A 22,008-nucleotide genomic window follows, 5' to 3' on the forward strand; every position below is an offset into this window, starting at 1 on the left:
AAGCTGTAAACACAACAGGGAATGGAGACGGTCAAACATAAGTCAAATGTCAAGTTTTCTGGAAGACTGAAGTGGGACACTAATATAAGGGCTATTATATATTACAGTATCATCCAGACTTTACGGGTTCTGCACTGAGATATAGGAACACAGACTAGACTGTAGGTATCTGTGCACAATTCCCACTGAGCTCAATGGGAGGTTAAGGGTGGAAGTGGGGCAGCATATTAACTTCAAACTTCCTGGGATACACACTGAAATAATTTGCTATAATGCAATGACTAGGGAATTGCAGTCTAGAAGCTTGCATAACTATTTTTTTTTTCCATCCCTGGAACTTGTATCATCAGGAGAGAAAAGAATGCTTCTGTCAACCTGATTATTATTGTGTTTGGCTGACAGTTACAGAATTATAAGTTATTGACATTTGTCTTGCACGTCTGTCATTCCTGCTTGTTGACCGGAGGGAATGAAACTAGTCTGAGTATATTGCCTACATGCACTTGCTATTACATTACTATTGCAGGTATTTCTGTTTAGGATTTAAGGCTAAGGTAAACTGTGTTTACGAAACCTTTTGCCGTTTGAGCACTGTGCTATAAATTGTTGAGATTTAGCAACTTTATACGAAAACATTACTATTGGCATCACTATTACAGAGCAGCATTATTCCATGATCTTTCGTGCCACAAAATATACTAGTTTCAGCAGAAGCTGCTCCCAGGAATGGCTGTTTATTTTCTACCCCACTGCATTTAATGTGGGCCAGCCACATCTGCTTAATATCTGTGGACCTTCAAAATTGAATTACCCATGTGGAGAGGCTTCTGGTGGCAATTCAGTGGGAGACATCATGGCTCCTGCTCCCATCTGTTTGCACCTCCTAGCCTCCTTTCATGTTAGCTACATGAGTGCTCCTTTCTGTCCTGTGCAGAGGCAGGGATGAATGGATCCATGTTGCAATAATTATAACATAAAATAAACAAATATCCCCAGCAGCTGGTGATGGGACACTAGATGGGGAGGGCTCTGAGTTACTATAGAAAATTATCTCTCAGGTGTCTGGCTGCTGGGTCTTGCCAAAATGCTCAGGGTCCAACTGATATTTGGGGTTGGGAAGGAATTTTCCCTTGGGTCAGATTGGCAGAGAAAAACCCTGGAGTTTTTTTGCCTTCCTCTGCAGCATGGGGGCATGGGTCACTTGCAGGTTTAAACTGGAGTAAATGGTGGATTCTCGTAACTTGAAGTCTTTAAATCATGTTTTGAGGACTTCAGTAACTCAGCCAGAGGTTATGGGTCTATTACAGGAGTGGGTAGGCAAGGTTCTGTGGCCTGCAATGCGCAGGAGGTCAGACTAGATGACCCTGATGATCCCTTTGGCCGTAAAGTCAATGACTCTAAATGTTTAAAAGCTAAGATCTCTTGCTAAGACAGCACTGTACCATGAAACAGGTCCACACCTGATCTGATTGGGTATCTGCCAGTCAGGAAAGCTGCTCTGCTTGGTGTGCAAAGCGGAGCCGCAGCAATGTGCTGAGTAAGTTTCACTCCTTCCTTTGCCAGCCGGTCAATGTTAGGGGTCCTAAAAACAAAATCAACACAACCAAATTTCATTACAGTGGTCTGCCAGCTAATAGTGATTAGCAATGTTGTGTACTGTATTTTTTCTTTCTTTTTTTTTTTTTAAATAGACCTAATAAACATTTCCTGAGCTCTCTAATAAAGTTAGCCGTTGGCTGTTTCCTCTGCCATAATTAGGATAATGGATTTTTTTATTTTTCTCTCTCTTAGTCTGGTCATTACAATTGTTTGGACATTTTTAAAGTGAATAATTCCTAAGCTTAGACCCCATCGCTACAAGCAGCGCCACGCAGGTGTATCCTAACGCTGGTGCACAGCCATATGGAGGCCACTGGGGCTTTGTGGCTGCAGAGGCCCATCCCCGGGTGGCTGCTCGCAGGAACACAGCCTTACTGAGGAATTGACAGAAACCTGCTGATTAATGGAAATAGCAGGTGACAATGAGATGTCACCTGGGACTTGGTGGGAGGCTGAAGGTTATGTGGATCTTTTTCAGAAAATAATTATGTTGTCCCACTATTATGGTAGAAAGACACCTGACACTGTCACACCAGCACTCTTTATGCAGAACTCATCACAAAAGGCAGATTGTCCTCCCTTGTGCAAAATTCTCTTTGAAGTCAATGCGAGTTTTGCCCAAGTGAGGACTTCAGGATTGGTTCTCTACTTAAACAACCACATATAAAGTCTGTAGAAATGGGATGGAAAAAAATCAGCATATCACTGTATGTCAGAATTACCTTCCATTTTGTTAACATTAATTAACTCCTTAAATATTCTCAGCTGATGAAGTAGGCTGCCCTTAGGAGCATAAGGAACATTTATTTCTCCTTTTCTTTATTTCATTTTCATGTTTAACTATTTTTTTATCTGAGAGTCAGAAAAAAAATCGCCTAAACTTATACAAATGAAATCAGGACTATTTTTTTTTTTTTAGAGAGGCTGCTCACCAATCACCCCCAGTGACTTCTGCTGGCGGTGCAGGTGCTTAGCATTTCTAAAAATCAGACCCAAAATAACACAAAATAATTCTTAATGATAAATAACTTACAATAAACATAGCCATTGCCAACAGAGTATGTCATTGTGCGGCTTTTACAGTGTTGCGAGAGAGATGGTCCAGTTAGCACCTTTAACCTACTGCTGGTGACACCGGCAGGGAACCCCGTCCTTCCGCCAGCCAGTGGCTCAACAGAGGAGGAACTGGACAGAATATGACATTCTTACAATAAAAAAGTAAATTAAACATCTTTGATTACTATGCTTAAATCCTTTACCTTATAGTATCATTTCCATAGCAGCCTACATCTCCAATACCAAGATCATCAGCCAGTATCAGTACAATGTTGGGCTTGTAACTGACTGAAGCATGTGACCCAGGTGGCTTTATGAACAGACATAAAACTAGGAGGATGGTCAGAGAGGTCCTGAAAAGGTTAAAAAAAAATCAATATAATTTGGCTATTCTTATTTTTTAAATACACCCAGAAGGAAATTGCAGGTGAAATCAGATAATTCTAACTCCGGACGGAACAAAGTGTGAAAAGTTTTATGAAGAACTGACAACAGAAATATTTTAAAAAATACATTGTATTACAGTAACTCCTCACTTAAAATCATCCCAGTTAACTTGTTACGTTGCTGATCAGGGTTGTGAGTTCAATCCTTGAGGGGGCCATTTAGCGATCTGGGGCAAAAATTGAGGATTGGTCCTGCTTTGACCAGGGGGTTGGACAAGATGATCTCCTGAGGTCCCTTCCAACCCTGATATTCTATGATTCAATTAGGGAACATGCTCGTTTAAAGTTGCGCAATGCTCCTTTATAACGGTCCCTCCGTTTGGCAGCTGCCTGCTTTGTCCACTGCTTGCAGGAAGAGCAGCCCGTTGCAGCTAGCTGGTGGGGGCCTGGAAACAGGGTGGACCGGCAGCCCGCTTTCAGCTCCCTGCTCCCCTAAGTTCCCTGTGCAGCAGCTGCCCAGCAGGCTATCAATTCGGGCAGTTCAGCTGTCCCTCCCCCACTGCCATGTGCTGCTCCTGCCTTCTGCCTTGGAGCTGCTCCCGGGAGCCTCCTGCTTGCTGTGGGGGCAGGAAAAGAGGGGGGCTAATGTCACGGTGTCTCCATCCCCCTTGCTCCTGCCCCACACTTACCCCTTCTCCATATAGAGCAGGGTTGGTTCACAACAGGGCTCAGGAGGGAGGGAGCTTGCTGGCCAGAGCTGCTGTCTCAACTTGCAGATACACTTAAAAAGGCAGTGTACTTAGAGTGGGGTCAGCGTACTTAAAGGGGCAATGCACATCTCTCTCTCACAAACACATCGTGTGTGTCTCCGTCTCTGTTTGCCATGCTGTCTCCCCTCCCTCCATTCATGCTGCCTTGTAGAGTGTGAGGCTACATTAACAACAATGTGTTAACCCTTGGGGGCTCAGCCGAATGCCAGTTCATCTTTTAGCAGTAAGGCATTGCCTGGCAAATATCCCATCCTCTTCCACCCTCTGACTTCACCACCTCACCCAAGCTTCACAATCATCATTGCTGTGTACAGTATTAAATTGTTTATTTAAAACTTATACTGTGTGTATATAAAATATAGTTTTTTGTCCTGTGAAAAAAATTTCCCTGGAACTTAACCCCCCCCCCCCTTATTTATATGAATTCTTATGGGGAAATTGGATTCGCTTAACATCATTTTGCTTAAAGTCGCATTTTTCAGGAACATAACTACAACATTAAGTGAGGAGTTACTGTATTTATATTATTATACATGAGCTTTCAGTGAAATTCAAACTAAAAAATGACCCCGGGTTACCTATTCCACTACAAAGCAACTCACTTATTCCCAACACTTTCTATTTACTGCTTGAATAGAACCAACAGAGATTTCCACTGTGTTCAACACCTAGATAAAGACAGCCAATCTGGTTCCGTGTGTCAGCAAGAGAGCAATAATTTTATCCCTTCATTTCTTTCATAGCCATGTAATGAACTCCAAGGAAGAAGATAGCAGGATCATACTATAGGAAGAAATAAAAGTTGAACAGGGCTAGTCTGTGAGCAAACCACATATCTATTATTAGTTGGGGATTTCTGAGAGAAATCAGCACAAATATTAACAAAACCAATATGCCCCTTTGTTTCCCAATTGGTGTTATGGCATCATCATGCAAGTTTTGCATTTTGGGCATACAAACAGGTCTATAAATCTTTAGCTAGAAGTAAATAAGTGAGGGGAAGAATACAGATCTGATCAAGTATAAATTTGTCCCTCCATTATCTATTTGAATATATAATGTGCCACTACACTGAACAAATTAAAGCATTTTGTATTTCAATCAGCTTTATGCATCTCAAACACAGAGTTTCTATGGGTTCCTGAACCTGCTACAGTTTACAAGTTTAAAGTTCTTAACATTTGGCCAAGAAAAAGAATTGTTAAGTGTTGATCCAACATTCCGTACTCCAAAGAATTAAAGTTGTGGATGATACATTTTTAATGGACTAGCCTAAAATACATGGGACAAATTTTCAATTATCACCCTCATATCGTCAAGCCAATTCAAGAGCTAACTAACCAAAATTTCTCCAATTATGATGATTATTTTTCTATTTAATAATTTTTTCCTGCAACGTTTACCCATCTTTTCCTCATGATTATTTAAATTACTGAAGTACTATAATAATTTGTCTGATTTTACTTTGCACAATAACCATGAAATTTTGCCTCACTCCTTTGTATTCCAGAGTTAACAATATGTCTAATATTACTGAATGATAATAAATGCTGCATTGAAAAGAATGACGGGACAGTAATACCTACACCCCCAATATGCACGTAACAAAAATGTATTGCAAGATGACAGTATCCTTCTTGTACATACCATGATAAATGACTTGACTAAATTATATAGATTTTCCAGATTACCTGCTTGTAAGGATCCATGCTAGATCAATTCAAAACTCCAGGAAAGCCCGCCTTAGCACAGAAATTACAAGGTCTACTTTAGAGCTTATATCCATATATATATATACGAGTGTGAATATTCTTCTAGTTTGGAGTGTTTGAATTTGGAGTTTCATTAGAGTCCCAAAAGTCAAGGCATAAAATTCAGATATTTCAGAATAAGGATTTGGATATGGCATTTCATTACAATCCAATGTCTGTCTTACACACAATCAGATATTACACACTGAAGACACACATCAATTAAATAGGTTAGAAAGCATCAGGATGTCTACTGCCACTTAACTTTATCATGAAAGAACAGGCTATTCCTCCTACATACTTAACTCTCATCTTCTGTTTATCTGAAATGTACTGAAAAGTATTGCATCAATCCCTGAAGCAATGCTGGAGTCTGAAGACTGTCTGCCTTCATTACACATACAGACTGAAGTTCAAACCTCCTACAGATTATGCAAAAAGTCAAAAATACTTATGGAATGATGAAATAACTTGTGTGTACTGGATGACCGAGATTTGGAAAGATATGTCACAGAATATGAAAGGGTTTTAATTCAAGAAACACATGTAACTCTCCAAATGACAAAGATCTAAATAAGGAAGAAACGTTAAAAGATTAGCCAGCTACTACTTTCTGCATCAACTACTTGGCCATAACTTAACACATGGATAAATTATAGGCCTCCACTTGGTAATTAAGAAGTGACAAAGAGAGGAAAACTATTTTACCTTGGCATAGTGAAACCCATAGCTCTGCTTGTCACATAACTCCAAAATGTTTTGTGCAGTATTATACTACAAGTCATTTTACCCATCTAATTTGGCAGATGAATCCCAGTCAATCAAATCCTCTTTAACAGTACCAATGAAGAGGCTTCTGCTAGGGTAATACTTTTACCCTGGAGAAGGTCAGTGAGACAACAATATATCTAGTGGATAAAATTCTGTGCTAAGCCTCTAAAGGTATGTCTACAGTTCGAGCTGGGGTTGAGATTCCCAGCTCAAGGAGACAAACCTGTGCTAGCTCTGATGGAGACCGCACGCTAAAAATTAGAAAGTAGCTGTGGTGGTGAGAGTGGCCAGCTGCCCAAAGTTTGTGCCCATCAGAGACCTAGGTAGGTACTCGGGGCACCTGGACCCTCTCACTACTCGCACTGCCATGGCTACATTCTATTTTAATGCACCAGCTACATCAGAGCTAGCATGGTATGTCTCCTCGAGTTGGGAATCTCAACCCCAGCTCAAAGTGTAGACATACCTTTAGAGCCACAGCGCAAAACTCACAGCCCAGGGAGAGGTAGGGGGCCCTGTAGGCCTCTCTAAGTTACAGCAGCCTCACAGGGCTGCCCACTGGACAACTACGTTGTCCAGAATGTCCACAGTATTGTGCACTGTGGCTCCACTCCTTCCATTATGCACGGGGATCCTCAAAGGGCAGACTCACAGCTGTACTTCACAGTACTTCTGTGGGAGCAAGCTCCAACAGGCAGTATCTAGGCATCAGTTTCCCCAACTATAAAATGGGAATAATGATACTTATGTCCTTTGTAAAGTGCTTTGAGAGCCACTGATAAAAAGCCCTATGTAAGAGCTAGGTATCATTATTTGGGCCCCTTTACGCCAATGTAGCCTTTTACCCACCATAGGGGGTCTGGAGTGTCTTTACAATAAACAAATGGTTTTTCCTAGAATTCTCAAAATCATCCAGAAAACACGTGCAACCAATATATTGACCTTAAATAGGTGTAACAGAGGGAAATCCAGTCCCATAATTTTAAACTGCTTTTCTGATTCTTTCTAAACTTCCCAGAAAAATTGAACTTGAGACATTTACACATGACATGTACATTTAAATGGAATCGGTTTCTTTTTGGGGAGAAGTTGGGGAAAGGGGTTAAAATTCAGGCTTATAATGTGAATGTGGTATCAACCTTCACAGTACAGCAGCTTCTGCCATTGGTAATTTGAAAAGATTAAGAAGAAACAGGATAAAAATACCACCACACCAATAAATCACATGATTATATTTTATTATTTATTTTTATATACACACTACTGTTATATTTATGATGCTGATGTAGACTTTATGATGTCATTCAACTCTAATGAGCTTTTACTCATAAATAGGAAGAAAACAGTCATTTGTTCTAGTGATTTTTTTTTCTTACCAGTAGCCTGTCAGGTGCCACATGATTTCTACCACGACACAACGGTTGGTATTTCAGGATTCTGTAAAAAAACAAACGAACAAACAAAAACCCCATCACATTAAAATAAAAAATGTAATCATGTAAATGATTAAAGAGCCTGATCCAAGCCCCACTGAAATCAATGGGAGTGCTCATTCACTTCAATAAGCTTTGGATCAGGCCCAAAATGAAAAAAAGCAGTGACAACAATAAGAATAGACATTTAAGAACAGGTCATGACACACCGATATTATAAATAGTTACTTCCAGTAATGCCCACAGTGTTCTAGTTGCCATCTAAACAGAGAAGATGGCATGATCCATGCTCTGAGAAGCTGGTACCCTAAGAAAAGACAAATAGACCAAGAGGAAAGTGAAGGGAGAAACAAATTATATTATCCTGGTATATGGGCCTTATCCAGGGCCTTTTGAAGCCAATGGAAAGAGTTCCATTTGAACCAGGCCTTATGTAACATACACATTTCAGGTTTCAGAGTAACAGCCGTGTTAGTCTGTATTCGCAAAAAGAAAAGGAGTACTTGTGGCACCTTAGAGACTAACCAATTTATTTGAGCATAAGCTTTCATGAGCTACAGCTCACTTCATCGGATGCAATACACATTTCACTGAGTCATGCAAGTCCACAGAAGTAACCAGATGCCACAAGAATGGCAACTGGAATCATTAACTCCCATAGCATTGCACCAACACCATCATATTAACTTGTGATGGAGATTAAAATGACAGTTGGTTTCTCTGTCTCCCCTGCAATTTTCAGACAGAATCCCATTATCTCCCTCTCTTGATGTATTTATTCTCTTTAGTTTAGGACAGTTTCCCCATTGACTGGGTAATAATTCTCTTTCACTGTACTACAAGATTATATTACCCAGTCAATGTCCACCCTTTCTAAGTTAAGGAACTGTAAGAAATCTTCTTAAGCACAATAATAGTCTGCTAGCTCGTTTTACAATATATTTTCTTTTAGTCTTCCTAAAGATATGCTTAATTGTTAGAATTTCTAGTCATCCACTATTACAGATTACCAGCTGATGTCATCGTCACAATGATGCTGACAATTTGGTTCTCTCCCACTCTTTACCTTAAGTTTTGAGATGTACATTTTCCTGATTGGTACTTCTTTTTGCATCATTTCAGTTGGTTACACCTTTTCCCTCTGTGTACATTCTCTGGAGGTTGTGTCTCCATAGCTCTGATCTGGGTATTTTACTTTCACACATTTCCTCTAAGCTCTCCTGTACCGTTGGCATGGTTTATACACATTGAGAACAAGATACTATTGTTACAAAGAATTAAAATAGCAGTCTAATGATCTTGATTCACAGGCATCTGAATAGGTTTCTTAGAGCTTACTCAGTGATTGCCAATTCAACCTTAAATGCATCTCAAACATCCCGGTATTGTTTACTTTGTTTGTTTAACCTTTTCCATAAATTGTAGCATTCAACAGCTTAGTTAATGTATACATGAAAAACAAATACAATGCCTATAATACTTGATTCCATTTCTTAGATCCTGTTTCTAACTCTTGCAATCGCAAATTACATTTAAAACCATCAATACCACATACCATAGAACAGTGGTGGGCAACCTGCGGCCCATCAGGGTAATCCGCTGGTGGGCTACCATACAGTTTGTTTACATTTGCACGGCTGCCCGCAGCTCCCAGCGGCCGCGGTTCACCGTTCCCGGCTAATGGGAGCTGCAGGAAGCGGTGGCCAGCACGTCCCGCCGCTGCTTCCTGCAGCTCCCATTGGTCGGGAATGGTGAACCATGGCCACTGAGTGCTGCAGGTGGCCCACCAGTGGATTACCCTGACGGGCAGCAGGTTGCCCACCACTGCCTTAGAACAAGAATTGCAGTTTTTACAATCAGGGTTTAGAATGGACGTGGTACCAATACATGGCCTACGCACACACAGACCTCACAATAACTTCCCAAAAGTTGACTAAAAATACTGAAAACAATTATTTTGTTAACAAGTACCTAACTGCATGTACTGCCTGCAGTTAGTCTGGGGCAGACCCAGATTTAGGTCTGGGCATTAGTATATAATGAACCATATGAAGATGAGTGAAAATTTCTTGCTGCCTTCAGATCCCTCCTCTAGTCACAATTTTATGACCTTAGTGGCAGAGGTGCTAAGTCAATGATACGCAGACCTCAGTACAATTGGTTAATAACATAGTAAAAGCATCCTGATTGATTAATAATTAAATCACACAGTGTTTTAATATCATGTGCTGCAAGGAGCTGCAGGAGACACATTAATGAGCCACTTGTGGCTTCCTGAGCCTTAGTCCGAGTATCACTGTACTAAGCATCTTTAATACCTACTAAAGTAGAAGGAAGTTGCAGGTACTCAGCAGCTTTGAAAGTTAGGTGCAGTTATTGTGCATTTAGCTGCTATTCAGGTCTGGACTGGCCTGTGAAGTCAGACCTTTGTATTTACCCTCCTCACATTTACTCAGAATATGGGACTGAGAAATTGGTGGACTTTTCTGTGGAGGTGCCTATGAAATAAAAGACAACATTGTGATAACAGGGAACTAAATTAATTTATCTTCACCCTCTCCAAGTCTTCCCCCCTCCCAGATTAAGGGGAAATAGAGTATGGTCAGAGTGCCTTTGTGCTCTGGCAATTCCTGGCTATCCAAACAGCTGCTCTGGGGCTGTTGCATCCACCTGCAAGTATGGAGACCTCAGGGCTACTCTAACCTCTAACTCCCATGAGCTCATATTACTATCCCCCAACTGCTCTTAAACAGACTAGTCACTTTTTATTATCCAAATTGTATTAAATTCAAATAGAAAAAAATAGTAAAGCCGATGAAAACAAAATTGGATCTCACCCACTGTTCCCTCTAAGCTGTGCGCGTCTGCACGCGCACACACAGATCCTAAACTCCGTACACACGGTGAAACACCGCACGCACAACAATTTGCACAGAAGAAATTTTTTGCTCACGCGGCCTGTCAAGAATTAGAGGGAACATTGATCCCACCCCAATTTTAACAATTTCAGGTGTTATACATAAGAGGCCTTTTATATTTTATTAACTACACAAGACTTATACTGACAGTGCCTCTAAAACTTCTCCCTATTTTGCTATCAAAGTATTCAGAAGCATCTAGCTTCAAGTGAAATAGCACAACCCTAGGCAAAACCTATAGGTATTTTTAAACACATGAATCCTTTTCTTAAGGAGGACCCCAGTCTGTAGCACACAGTTCAACATTACTCATGGAATTCTCTTTTTTTATTTGATTTTGTGCCACTGAATTGGTTAAAACGCTCCTAACTGTAGACTGAGTGCATACACAGTAAACCATCTCATAATTCCAGATCAACTGGTATGCAAAATGTACCGTATGCAAAATTCAACGGATTGCTCCCACTTTATGCAGCACTAGCATGGGCAAGACAGATTTGTGTATGGTAGTCATCTCTGTAAAAAGAAACGTTTTTCAAAAGCTTTAATCAAATTATTTTATTCTGAGGGAAACAACAAACTTTTTGGAATGACTGTTAATATTTTCCTGTACATTTTCAAACAAATGTTGCTACAGTAGAAAGTGACCAATACAGTACCTGGTGCTGTCACGCTGCACTCCGGTAGTTTAGAATAGAAGGCAGTCGATGCATTTGTCTGTGAGCTCAGTTTCAGAGTTGATTTTAAGTCATTTCATATTCGTCAGTGAAACCACCTCTGTCACAGCACAGCATTTACCATCAGTTTTAGCTGTTGCCTGGAGGGCAGTCTTCATATCTGCTCATGCACACAGCTCTGCAGCACGGAAGGCAGGGCACTTCCCCAGTGAAGGAAAGCTTAGCCTAACCAGTACAGCACTAGAGAAGCCAAGCCAGAAAAACCTTATTACGTATCTCTGCTGCTGACAACAAGGCTCAATATGCTAAACTTCCCTAAAGTGTACCTCCTGCTGATGTTTGCACAGTGGTAACATTCATAAACACATGTGGGCCTGATCAGTGAACAGTAGGCCTTTCATTAGAGACCTAGCGAAAATGATTTCTGCTGTTCACTGGATTCCAGAAGAAGATTAAGGGGTCCCCCTTCCAGCTCAACAGCGTTCCACTGAAACTCTAATCATCCATTAACAAACAATTTCCATTAAATCATTCATCACTGCAACTCGGGCCTGGGAAAAAGAACAAATGTAACACTTTCTTTTACACTTTTAGTAAAGCAGCAATTCCGTAAAGTTTACACGAAGTGAGGGAAACGAATCTTTTTTAAACAGCTTTGAGTGACTGCAACAATGAGCAGGAATTGCAATAGATATTTTAAAAAGAAAATAAGCTTCTAATAGCAGACAGAATTTACAATATTTCTCTATAATGTCCCACTTTTGCCTTTAGAAAAGAAGGGATAATATACTGACCATTCTTTATTCTGGTTACTGGGTATCTAAAGGCACAATGGGCATTACATTTTTTAATCATGTTATTTTTAAAGGCAGTTCTGACTCTGTATTGGCCTGAGGAATACATACAAAGGGTCTGTCTTCACTGCAGAGTTAACTACACTTGCGTTACTTCTCTTGAGTTAGCATAGCTTGAGTGAACGCAGCCATACCGCAAAATAACACTTGAGCTGCTGTCCATAATGTTGCTGTTTTCAGGGCTTGTCTATATAAACCTGTAGTTTGTTACAAGCGGGGGTGTGAATCTAGCCTGCGATGCACTACTAGACACCCAGGGGTGGCCCATGCCAGCTGTCTTGGGCTTGTGGGGCTCAGGCTGCAGGTCTGTTTAATTGTGGTGTAGGTGTTCTGGCTTGGGCTGCAGCCTGAGCTCTGGGATCCTCCCACCTTGCAGGGTCCTAGATCCCGGGCGCCAGCCCAAACCCAAATGTCTACACTGCAGTTACACAGCCCCAGCCCCACAAACTGAGCCAGCGAGCATGGGCCAGTCATGGGTTTTTAATTCCAGTGTAGACATACCCTACCTGTCCATGTGGACCCAGCTGATGCACACAAACAGTTTGTTAGTGCACTTTGATCTGCCCTGCTTTGGAATGGGAGTGGATTAACATGCACTAACAAACTATTAGGGTGTATCATCAGGCTCCACATGGACAGTGTGTGGCAGGCTAGCGCAGGACAGATTCATATCCCCGTTCACCTAGACAAGCCCTCACTTGTGTGTGGCATTAAGGGCTTGTCTTTGCTGCCCCAGTTAGCTCAAGTTAGTACACTTGAGTTATTGCGCTCAAGCTAGTCTAGCTTCACTAAGAGCCGCTGCACTTCAGAATAACAGAGTTGTTACACAGAGTTACACAGAGTGATTGGATTAGCTTCTGATGAGTTGCTGTAACTCAAGCAATCCCCACTGCATTCCTAGCTCCAGCATCACTCGAGTTACTGCACCCCTCCCTCTGAGAGTATGTCTTGCAGCCAGTGGCAGCCCTCGGCAGCAAGCATCAAAGCCTGGGTCAACACTCTTGGGCTCATGCTACCACACTGAAAATAGCTGTGCAGACAGTGCTTAGGCTGGAACTCAGGCCCTGGAGCCCACATCCCTCTCTAGGCTTCAGAGCCCAAGCCACAATGTCCACATAGGTATTTTTAGCGCAGTAGCATGAGCCCTGAGAGCCTGTTGATCTGGGCCGTATTATAGATGTACCCTGATGGGCCAACTCATTTGAGCTTAAAGCACCACTTAACTCAAGATGGAGATTTTTGTATGTGGACGGAAGTCGAATTGGGGTAACACTTCAGTGATCATTCTAGCTAACTGTGCTGTGAAGACACACCCTAAACCTTCTGGGTCTTGTGGTTCTTTGTACTGCAGTATGCTGAGGCACACTATGAATTCTATCTCACTGTACTGTGGGCGAGCCTGTCTGTCCTTTCTGGGCACACTGGGGGAATTATGGGAAAGCAATGGAAGACTATCAACGCTCAAGTGGAGCTTGCCTGCATCCCAGAGTGCGGAGTGGTGGTGTTAGCAAACTGACAAGCCGGCCAACTCAAGTAAAAAGCACCACCACACCTGAGTTAAGGGCTTTAGTGTGTGGACAGAACTCAAGGTACAGGCAACATTTGAATTAACTTAGCAGTGAAGACAAGCCCCAATGTGTTGGATCATATTAAAGAAGTTCTGTATTAAAATCACAAATGAGTTTGATTCCCCATAGTTTAAATTCCAGGGTATTACTAATTAAGAGGTCTCTTGTTTTTTGGTACTGTTTCTGTGCCACTCTGTGTGAAACTTGCAAGCTGCTAATTGTGTTAGTACATCCTAAGGCAGAGTCTGTTCTCAAAGCAATACTTTGTAACAACAACTACTCACACAGAGAGAGACTCAAAGCAATACTCTGTAACAACAGAAACAGCACCCAGAGACTCCCCGCCCTTTTGTTGTATTTATCTCGCTTTGTCAACAATTGTGATTAAAATAGAGATAGAGGATGTATGTGATGGATGCTTGGTGTGGATAATAAATGAATGATCAGGGAGGTGCCAGCCTAAAAATCCAGTGTCGATCAGCGGAAGAAGGCGTCAAGTGGAAACAACCAGAGGACCCCTGGAGGGCAGACTGGAATCCGCCCAACAGCCTCAAGGATGGGAGAACCGAAGAACAAGATAACATCTGGCAGCACGGAGCCATCAGGAATGTGCCATCTGCTGATTGAGTCAGCAACAGCATGATGAAGCAATTCCCATAGACTGGCATAGGAAGAAATTCCTATAAAAAATGGACTCTAGAAAGTGAGAACTTTGGGGTCTGATTCTGCAAACCAACTTCCAGGAGCATCAGATGAGCATCTGACAAGGCCCTGCTCCCTCCTCATGTCCAGGCCACCTGGCCAGTGGCCTGGCTTAAGCAACTCTAAGGCTGGTGTGATATGATATGATAACAACCTTGCAGAACCTGTGCGTGTGTGTGTATAAATGAATGTGAATAAATATGAAATTGAATGGAATGTTATAGCTATAACTAATCGCTTACTATGATTCTTTCTGTATTGACAATAAATGTGGCATTTTACCTTTTCCCCTTTAATAAGATCCTGCTGGTTTTTATTTTATTGGTATAACAAATGCACAATCCATTCTGTGTTCCCCTGAGGAAGGGTGGCCCATGCCACCACCGATGCAGGGCCGTGCATAAATGACACAATTTAGCCATTTGTTTATGTAACCCTTCTGCAAGGGGAAGTTAGCAGCAACAAGGGCCAGCATCCTGCCAGAGATCCCGCCCCAGGACCCAACCACAGAGAATCCTGACCCACAAGATAGACAGCAGGCTGACCACGCAGACTTTGAGTCTGCACCAGACGAGGTCAAAGACCATGAGGGCCAGCAGCCGATGGTGAGGGCTGCCACTCCGTGGCAGACTGCCTGGACCGAGAAGCTACAAGCAGCAGCTTCCTTTGATGACTTCGACGCCCTCGTAGACAGGCTCACCCAAGAACTGTCTGCGGAAATTGCTCCCAGGAGAAGTTCGAACCAGGAGAACGCCCCGCCTGCCCACAGAAAGCCTGCTCTAAACCACAACACCATCACTGGGGAGCCAGAAATAGAGATGCCAGCCACCGCTACGATCCAGCAGTGGCTTCAAGGATCCAAAAGCTGTACTGGGCAAACTGCTCCAAGGCCATGAGGAAGATCCTAGATGGGCTCTTGCCCTACTGCATGATCCCATTGGAGCATCTCTACAGCTACTTCAAGGATATATTAGACTGCGTAGCCCAGAATGACGTGCAGCACCCAGAGCGCCTCCGCCCCCTGCCCCATGTCGACGAAGCAGGTATACTGGAAACTGACTATACGCCCAAGGAAGTGATGGCCAGACTCTCAAAAACAAAAAACACAGCTCCTGGGAAAGACGGCATTCCCTACAGCCTCCTGAAAAAGTGAGATCCCGGCTGCCTGGTCCTCGCCACGCTCTTCAACCAGTGCAAGCGATTCCGCCGGACTCCCAGCTTCTGGAAGAAGGCCATGATGGTACTCGTGTACAAGAGGGGCCAGCGGGATGACCTCAGAAACTGGAGGCCCATCTCCCTCTGCTCCACGATGTACAAGCTCTGTGCCAGCCGCCTGGCGTCGAGGATCATGGAGTGGTCGGTGAGTAGGGGAGCCATCAGCTCCATCCAGAAAGGCTTCATGTCCTGCGAGGGCTGCTATGAACACAACTTTGTCCTCCAAACCACGATTGAAATGGCCAGAAGGGCGTGGAGGCAGTGCACAGTAGCGTGGCTCGACCTGGCTAATGCCTTTGGGTCCATGCCCCACCACCACATCTTTACCACGCTCCAGGAGTTTGGGATGCCAGAGAATTTCCTTCGTGTGATCTGAGAGGTATACGAGGGATGCAGCACCACCATTTGCTCGGTCGAAGGGGAGACCGCCGAGATCCCGATCCGGAGCGGAGTTAAGCAGGGCTGTCCCCTCAGCCCCATCATCTTTAACCTTGCCATAGAGCCATTGTTGCAAGCGATCTCCAATGGCACAGATGGCTTCAACCTCCATGGTGAGAGGATGAGCATCCTGGCTTACACGGATGACCTGGTCCTGACTGCGGACAACCCAGAGAACCTCCAACGTATGCTAGATGCCACCAGTCGAGTTGCCGATTGGATGGGGCTCCGCTTCAATGCAAAGAAGTGCGCAACTGTCCACATCGATGGCAGCAAAAGGGACTTGGTGCACATGACAGCGTTCCAGATCCAGGGCGATCCCATCATCCCCCTGGCAGAGGGGCAGGTGTACCAGCACCTCGGCATGCTGATGGGTTTCCGTGTCCGGCAGACACCCGAGGACACCATCCAGGAGATCTTGCAGGACGTCGCCAAGATCGACGCCTCACTGCTAGCACAGTGGCAGAAGATAAACGCCCTGAACACCTTCCTGATCCCCCGCATCTCATTCGTCCTAAGGGGATCCACCGTGGCGAAGGTACCCCTCAACAAGGCAGAAAAGATCGTCCGGCAGCTGGTGAAGAAGTGGCTGTTCCTTCCCCAGAGAGCCAGCAACGAGCTGGTCTACATCGCCCACAGGCATGGTGGTGCCAACGTCCCCCGCATGGGTGACCTGTGTGACATCGCGGTGATCACCCACACCTTCTGCCTCCTGACGTGTCCCAACTCCATGGTAAGGAACATCGCGGCAAACGCCCTCCATGATGCAACAAAGAGGCGGATTGACAGAGCCCCCTCCAGCCAAGACATCACCACCTTCCTGAGCGGTTCCCTGGATGGCGAATTTGGATGGGACGGGCGCGACCTGTGGGTTCAGTCGATGCTACGCATGGCTCATGCAGCACCTCATGGTCTTGGACACCATCCGATGGTCCAGGGACATCTACATCAAACACATCACCGGCCACCGACAGTACCAGGAGGTGTGAGCCAGTACGACATCGTGCATCAACTATGGGAAAGGGACTGAGAGACTTTTTCCATTGGACAATATGAACTGGAACAATAAACTCACTGAACATTAAATCCCACCAAATGAGGGTAAATCCATCCTCATCATCGTATCCATTCATTATACTCCACACCTGAACATAGCCATTATATGAACATACCCCCATATCTCAATGTCTGTACTTTGTCCCATTAACCTTTGTCCCATTAACCACCCCCAATCAGGGAGATTGCAGATTATGTATTCCTTACGCCACTCATTCCGAAACCGAATTTCGCACCCCTTGATAATCTGTACCTTATTCCCTGATAACCAGGAACTTCTATGCTTAAACTCTGTATCGTTTTCTTTTTACTTCAACATCATCTTAATGAAATTATTAAATCTAAGGATTCCTTTTATCACTCCAACACAAGGCTGGCTCAAGACCTCATCCAGTAATCTGGGAAAATTTACCACCACCCCCGGGCGCCACTGTGAAGCAATACTTGCAAGCACGGAGTCTGAATAACAAAAACAAAAAAACAACAACACACCCCTTGTATTAAAAGGGAAAAGAAACCCAGCATTAGTTTGGGAAAACACCACAACCACCTTTCCCCCTCCCTATCCACCCCCCATAGCCCCTTGGAAACCGCAGTTCAAAAAACCCTTCAATTCAGCCAATGAGGGCCAAGGCCTCTGAAGGGGGAAACTGCTTCTACTCTGACTGCCATAGGGTCAGCCATGCCCTGTGTCCGCTCTGGGCCTTTCTTCGTACAATTTGGAAAACTTCCTGCAGACTCTGTCTCCATACCCCCAGGGTCAGGCTTGTTACAGTTGGGTTCTCACAATATTTAATTCTGGGCACCACCAGCCAGCGTTTTACAGTTTGATAGCCACTGCAATCACTCATTTTGTTACACTCATCCAATTATACCTACATGTGCCACGTTCTCAGTCTTGTATTTGGATTTTTATTTATTAAAAAAACAAACACTCCTGTTTCTTTCTGAATTGATGATCTAGACCTGAACCTGAGAAAAGGATGAGAAGATAGAAAATCCGTTAAAATACACCCCTTTTCTTGTTATTCTCTTCTACTGGCTCTCCCATTCCCACTCATTCCCTTTTCATATGCTCTTCCACAGCTTGTTTTAAGCTAGTGGTGTTGGCTATGTAGAACCACAGGATATGACTACCATCTTATTTCCTAAATGTTTTACTAAATTTAGAGTCTAGTGAAAAACCTAGTGCATGTCTATAATTTTAGCATAGAATTTCCTCAGCTTTTAAAAACACATACTCTCCACTGGCACAGAGAGGGAGACCTTGAAAGGTTTATCAATGATCCCTGAATGGACAATAAACCCCACAAGTTAAAAACTTCCACAGCATAAGCGAACAACCAGATTTATATATACAGTTTACTAAGCGGTAATTTGTACACATGCGTAGTCAAATTGTTAAAAAACCTCCTGCTTTTAAGGGACATGAACATTTGTAGTACAGAACAATAAAACTTCCACTGGCAAAAGACATTCATTTATTCACTCCAAAGTCAACTAATGCAATTCAGCCAGTGCTAACCTCATGAAACACCGATCAGTGGAAAAGTAGTAAAATCTTCTCAAATGAACTCTGATAATACTCCAAGCAGCTATTACACTGTGAAATGCTGGCTACCATAAAATTCTTCTGGAACATGAATAAATTCTAATGATCAGTGAGCCTTTAGAACAAATTCTGTTCTTATACACACCCCCTCATTTAAAAATCATATGCAAAAAAAGATCATTAATGGGTGGGTCAGCTTTAAAGGTATACAACCAAACAATGAGAAAGTTACTTTCAATTTGGCCTTTGCTCTGTAGAGCAAAACTTAAATTTAAGAGTACATCTGTTTTTCTCAAGGATGGGATTTTCAAAAGTTCTCAGCATTGGCTTAATTCTGCTCCCACGCAAGTCAAAGATAAAACTCACAGTAACTTCAATGGGAGCAGAACTAGGGCAACACTGAATGTTTCAGAAAATCCCATCCAGAATCCAGCTCAGGATGAATCAGAACACTTAGTTCTGAATCTCTCAAAATATATATCTCCAAAAACACAGGCATTTTGCTTAGCCTCAGTTTTTCCATCAGTAAAATGGGGGAAGCGATATAAACCCACCTTTGTAAGGTACTGGAAAAAAATGTTTTAAGCATCAAGTACACTGCATATTTTAACTGGTGATTCTAATATGGTGAAGACCAGGGTCCCTCTAGTGGCCAATTTAATATCTGAAAGCTTATATGTCAGAATAAAAGTTAGAGTCATCCATCCTGCCTCGAATCTTGTTTAGTTGTTTACTCTTGTGCAAAGAGAGGGAAGTGGGTCTAAAATACTAACCATCTTGATTTCACTAACATTTCAAGAGGAATAATGATTACACAAGATACAGGACAGCACACAATGAAGCCAAACATCTCTCCATAGTCTAGTGCAGTAGTTTTCAACCTATTAACCATTGTGGGCTGCATACCTGGGCCATAGGTTGAGAACCACAGCACACCCCGCAACTCTCCCCACACACACTGCTATGCCCAGCTTTCCAGCCAAGAGACCTCTCCACAGAGTGGGGCAAGGAACAGAACCCTGGTGGCGGGGCCGGGTGGCAGGGACCCTGGACTCCAGTGTGCGGGGCCAGGCAGTAGCCCCAACCCGACCCTGCCACCAACGCTGACCTCGACCCCTGCTGCGTGGGGTCGTGAGGCAGCCCTGATCCCGGACCCTACTGCTGGGGGCAGGAGCCCTGACCCTGGATCCTGCCATGCAGGGCTGTGTGGCACCCCTGACCCTGATCCCTGCTGTACGGAACCATGTGGCAGGCCCGACCCCGATCCCTGCTGTGGGGGCCAGGCAGCAGCCTCGACCCTGATCCCTGCTGTGCAGGACTGGGTGGCAGCCCTGACCCTGACCCCGACCCCCACTGTGCAAGGCTGCACAGCAGCCCTGACCCTGGACACTACCATGCGGGGCTGTGTGGCAGACCGGACCCCAGACACAGCCAGACCCTGGACCCTGTTGTGCGGGGCTGGGCGGTAGCTCTGACCCTGACCCCGACCCCAACCCCCACTGTGTGAGGCTGGGCAGCAGCCCCGACCCCAGACCGTGCTATGCTGAGTCAACAATGCAATGCTGTTGCAAACAAAACAAAAAACCAACAATCACAAATGCAATTTTGGGTTGCATTAACAGAGGCCTAACATGAAAGTTATGGGAGGTGATAGTACCACTCTGCTTGGTGCTCGTTAGGCCTCAGCTGGAGTACTGTCCAATTTTGGTCACCACTGTATAGAAAGGATGTAGAGAAACTGGAAAGGATCCAGAGGTGAGCGACAAAGATGATCAAAGGAATGTACAAACCATATGAAGAAAGGCTGAAGGAAAGGGGTATGTTTAGTTTGGAAAAGAGGCAATAGAGGGGGACATGATGGCAGTCTTCAAATACTTGAAAGGTTTCCATCAAAGATGGAGAAAATTGTTCTCTCTTGCCACAGAGGGCAGGATAAGAGGCAAGGGGTTCAAACTACAGCATAGCACATTTAGATTTAATCTCAGGAAAAAACTTCCTAACTGTAAAAACAGTAGGACAATGGGACACACTGCCTTGGGAAGTTGTGGAAGCTCCTTCACTGGGGGTTTTCAAAAGGCGGCTGGGTAGCCATCTGTCTTGGATGGTTTAGACACAACAAATTCTGCATCCTGGCAGGGGTTAGACTACATGACCCTTGTGGTCCCTTCTAATCAGATGGTTCTATAATAATTATTTTCCTAGGCAAGTAACAAAGGGGAAAAATCTGACAGTAAAGCATTTACTATGGAATTATCAGTGGTAGGAGGAGTTAGGCAGCTAATTTATCTTAACACCAGTGAAAATCATGAAAGTATTGATACTGCAATAATAATCACTGAAGTTACACTGAGTAAAACTGGTTTATTCCAACTCTTAATAGCAGAGAGTCTCCTGCTTCTCACCTTCAGTCTAACTCTCATAGTGACTCCTAAGACTTCCCCTTTTCTTTTCATCATTCATGTAATCTTCCCTTATTGATTTAGGCACCTCTCCACTTTAGAATCAGAGTCATCAGGGCCCATACCAGTGCTGCACAATGGAGTTTTCGGGAACCATTTAAAATATATAACATATACAAAGAGCCAAGTTAGAAGAGTCAGTTGTGGGGATATTTCACATCATTTAAAAATACTATGCTTAATCACATTAAAAGCTTTGTAATCCTAACAGTGAAAAGGAAATAAGTTTCAGTCCTAAGTGACCTTTACTCAGGATTTCATTTATGTACACTTGTGTTCATTCTTATGATATATGCCGTTCATGTCAAGGCATAAAAACCTAACTGCTCCTACCTGATAATTGCAAGAACTTTCCTATCTTGATAATGTAGCACTAATTATTTCACTTGCATTGGCAATCTTATTTCTCTTTTGTTTTAAAGTTAGTCAGAACTTCCTTACAAATCCAAATGGGGCAGAGGGGGGGACCTGTAGTTGATGGCATAGGACATTCAGAAAAATTTATGAGGGAATGTTTCAGCCACGGAGAAAACAGAAGGGGCTTACATAGATGCTAAGGATAACATTCTTGGAAAAACTAGCTAGGAGCGTAATGTGAGAGTGGATGTGTTCAGTAAAATCCACCTAAATGAGCAAAAAGAAAAGGAGTACTTGTGGCACCTTAGAGACTAACCAATTTATTTGAGCATGAGCTTTTGTGAGCTACAGCTCACTTCATCGGATGCATGCCGTGATGAGCAGAGATTTCTGTAAACATGTTCTATAATCTTCCTCCCAGCCTGGGAAAGAGGAGAAAAGGACCT

At 43.4% G+C, this 22,008-nt stretch overlaps 1 protein-coding gene across 1 annotated transcript in view; it reads right to left on the reverse strand.

Annotated features, from left to right (window-relative positions):
- LOC140899890 (arylsulfatase D) overlaps positions 1-6,290 on the reverse strand; it is a 33,436-nt gene extending 27,146 nt beyond the window's left edge. The window contains exons 1-3 of the mRNA XM_073316592.1: positions 6,271-6,290; positions 2,859-3,008; positions 1,461-1,582 (exon numbers count right to left, since the gene is read on the reverse strand). Coding sequence (XP_073172693.1) covers positions 1,461-1,582; positions 2,859-3,008; positions 6,271-6,290 — 292 coding nt within the window. The remainder of the gene's footprint in view (positions 1-1,460; positions 1,583-2,858; positions 3,009-6,270) is intronic.
- Between the last annotated feature and the right edge of the window lie 15,718 nt (positions 6,291-22,008).

This window comes from Lepidochelys kempii, chromosome 1 (assembly GCF_965140285.1).
Source record: "Lepidochelys kempii isolate rLepKem1 chromosome 1, rLepKem1.hap1, whole genome shotgun sequence".
Classification (NCBI taxonomy): Eukaryota; Metazoa; Chordata; order Testudines; family Cheloniidae; genus Lepidochelys; species Lepidochelys kempii.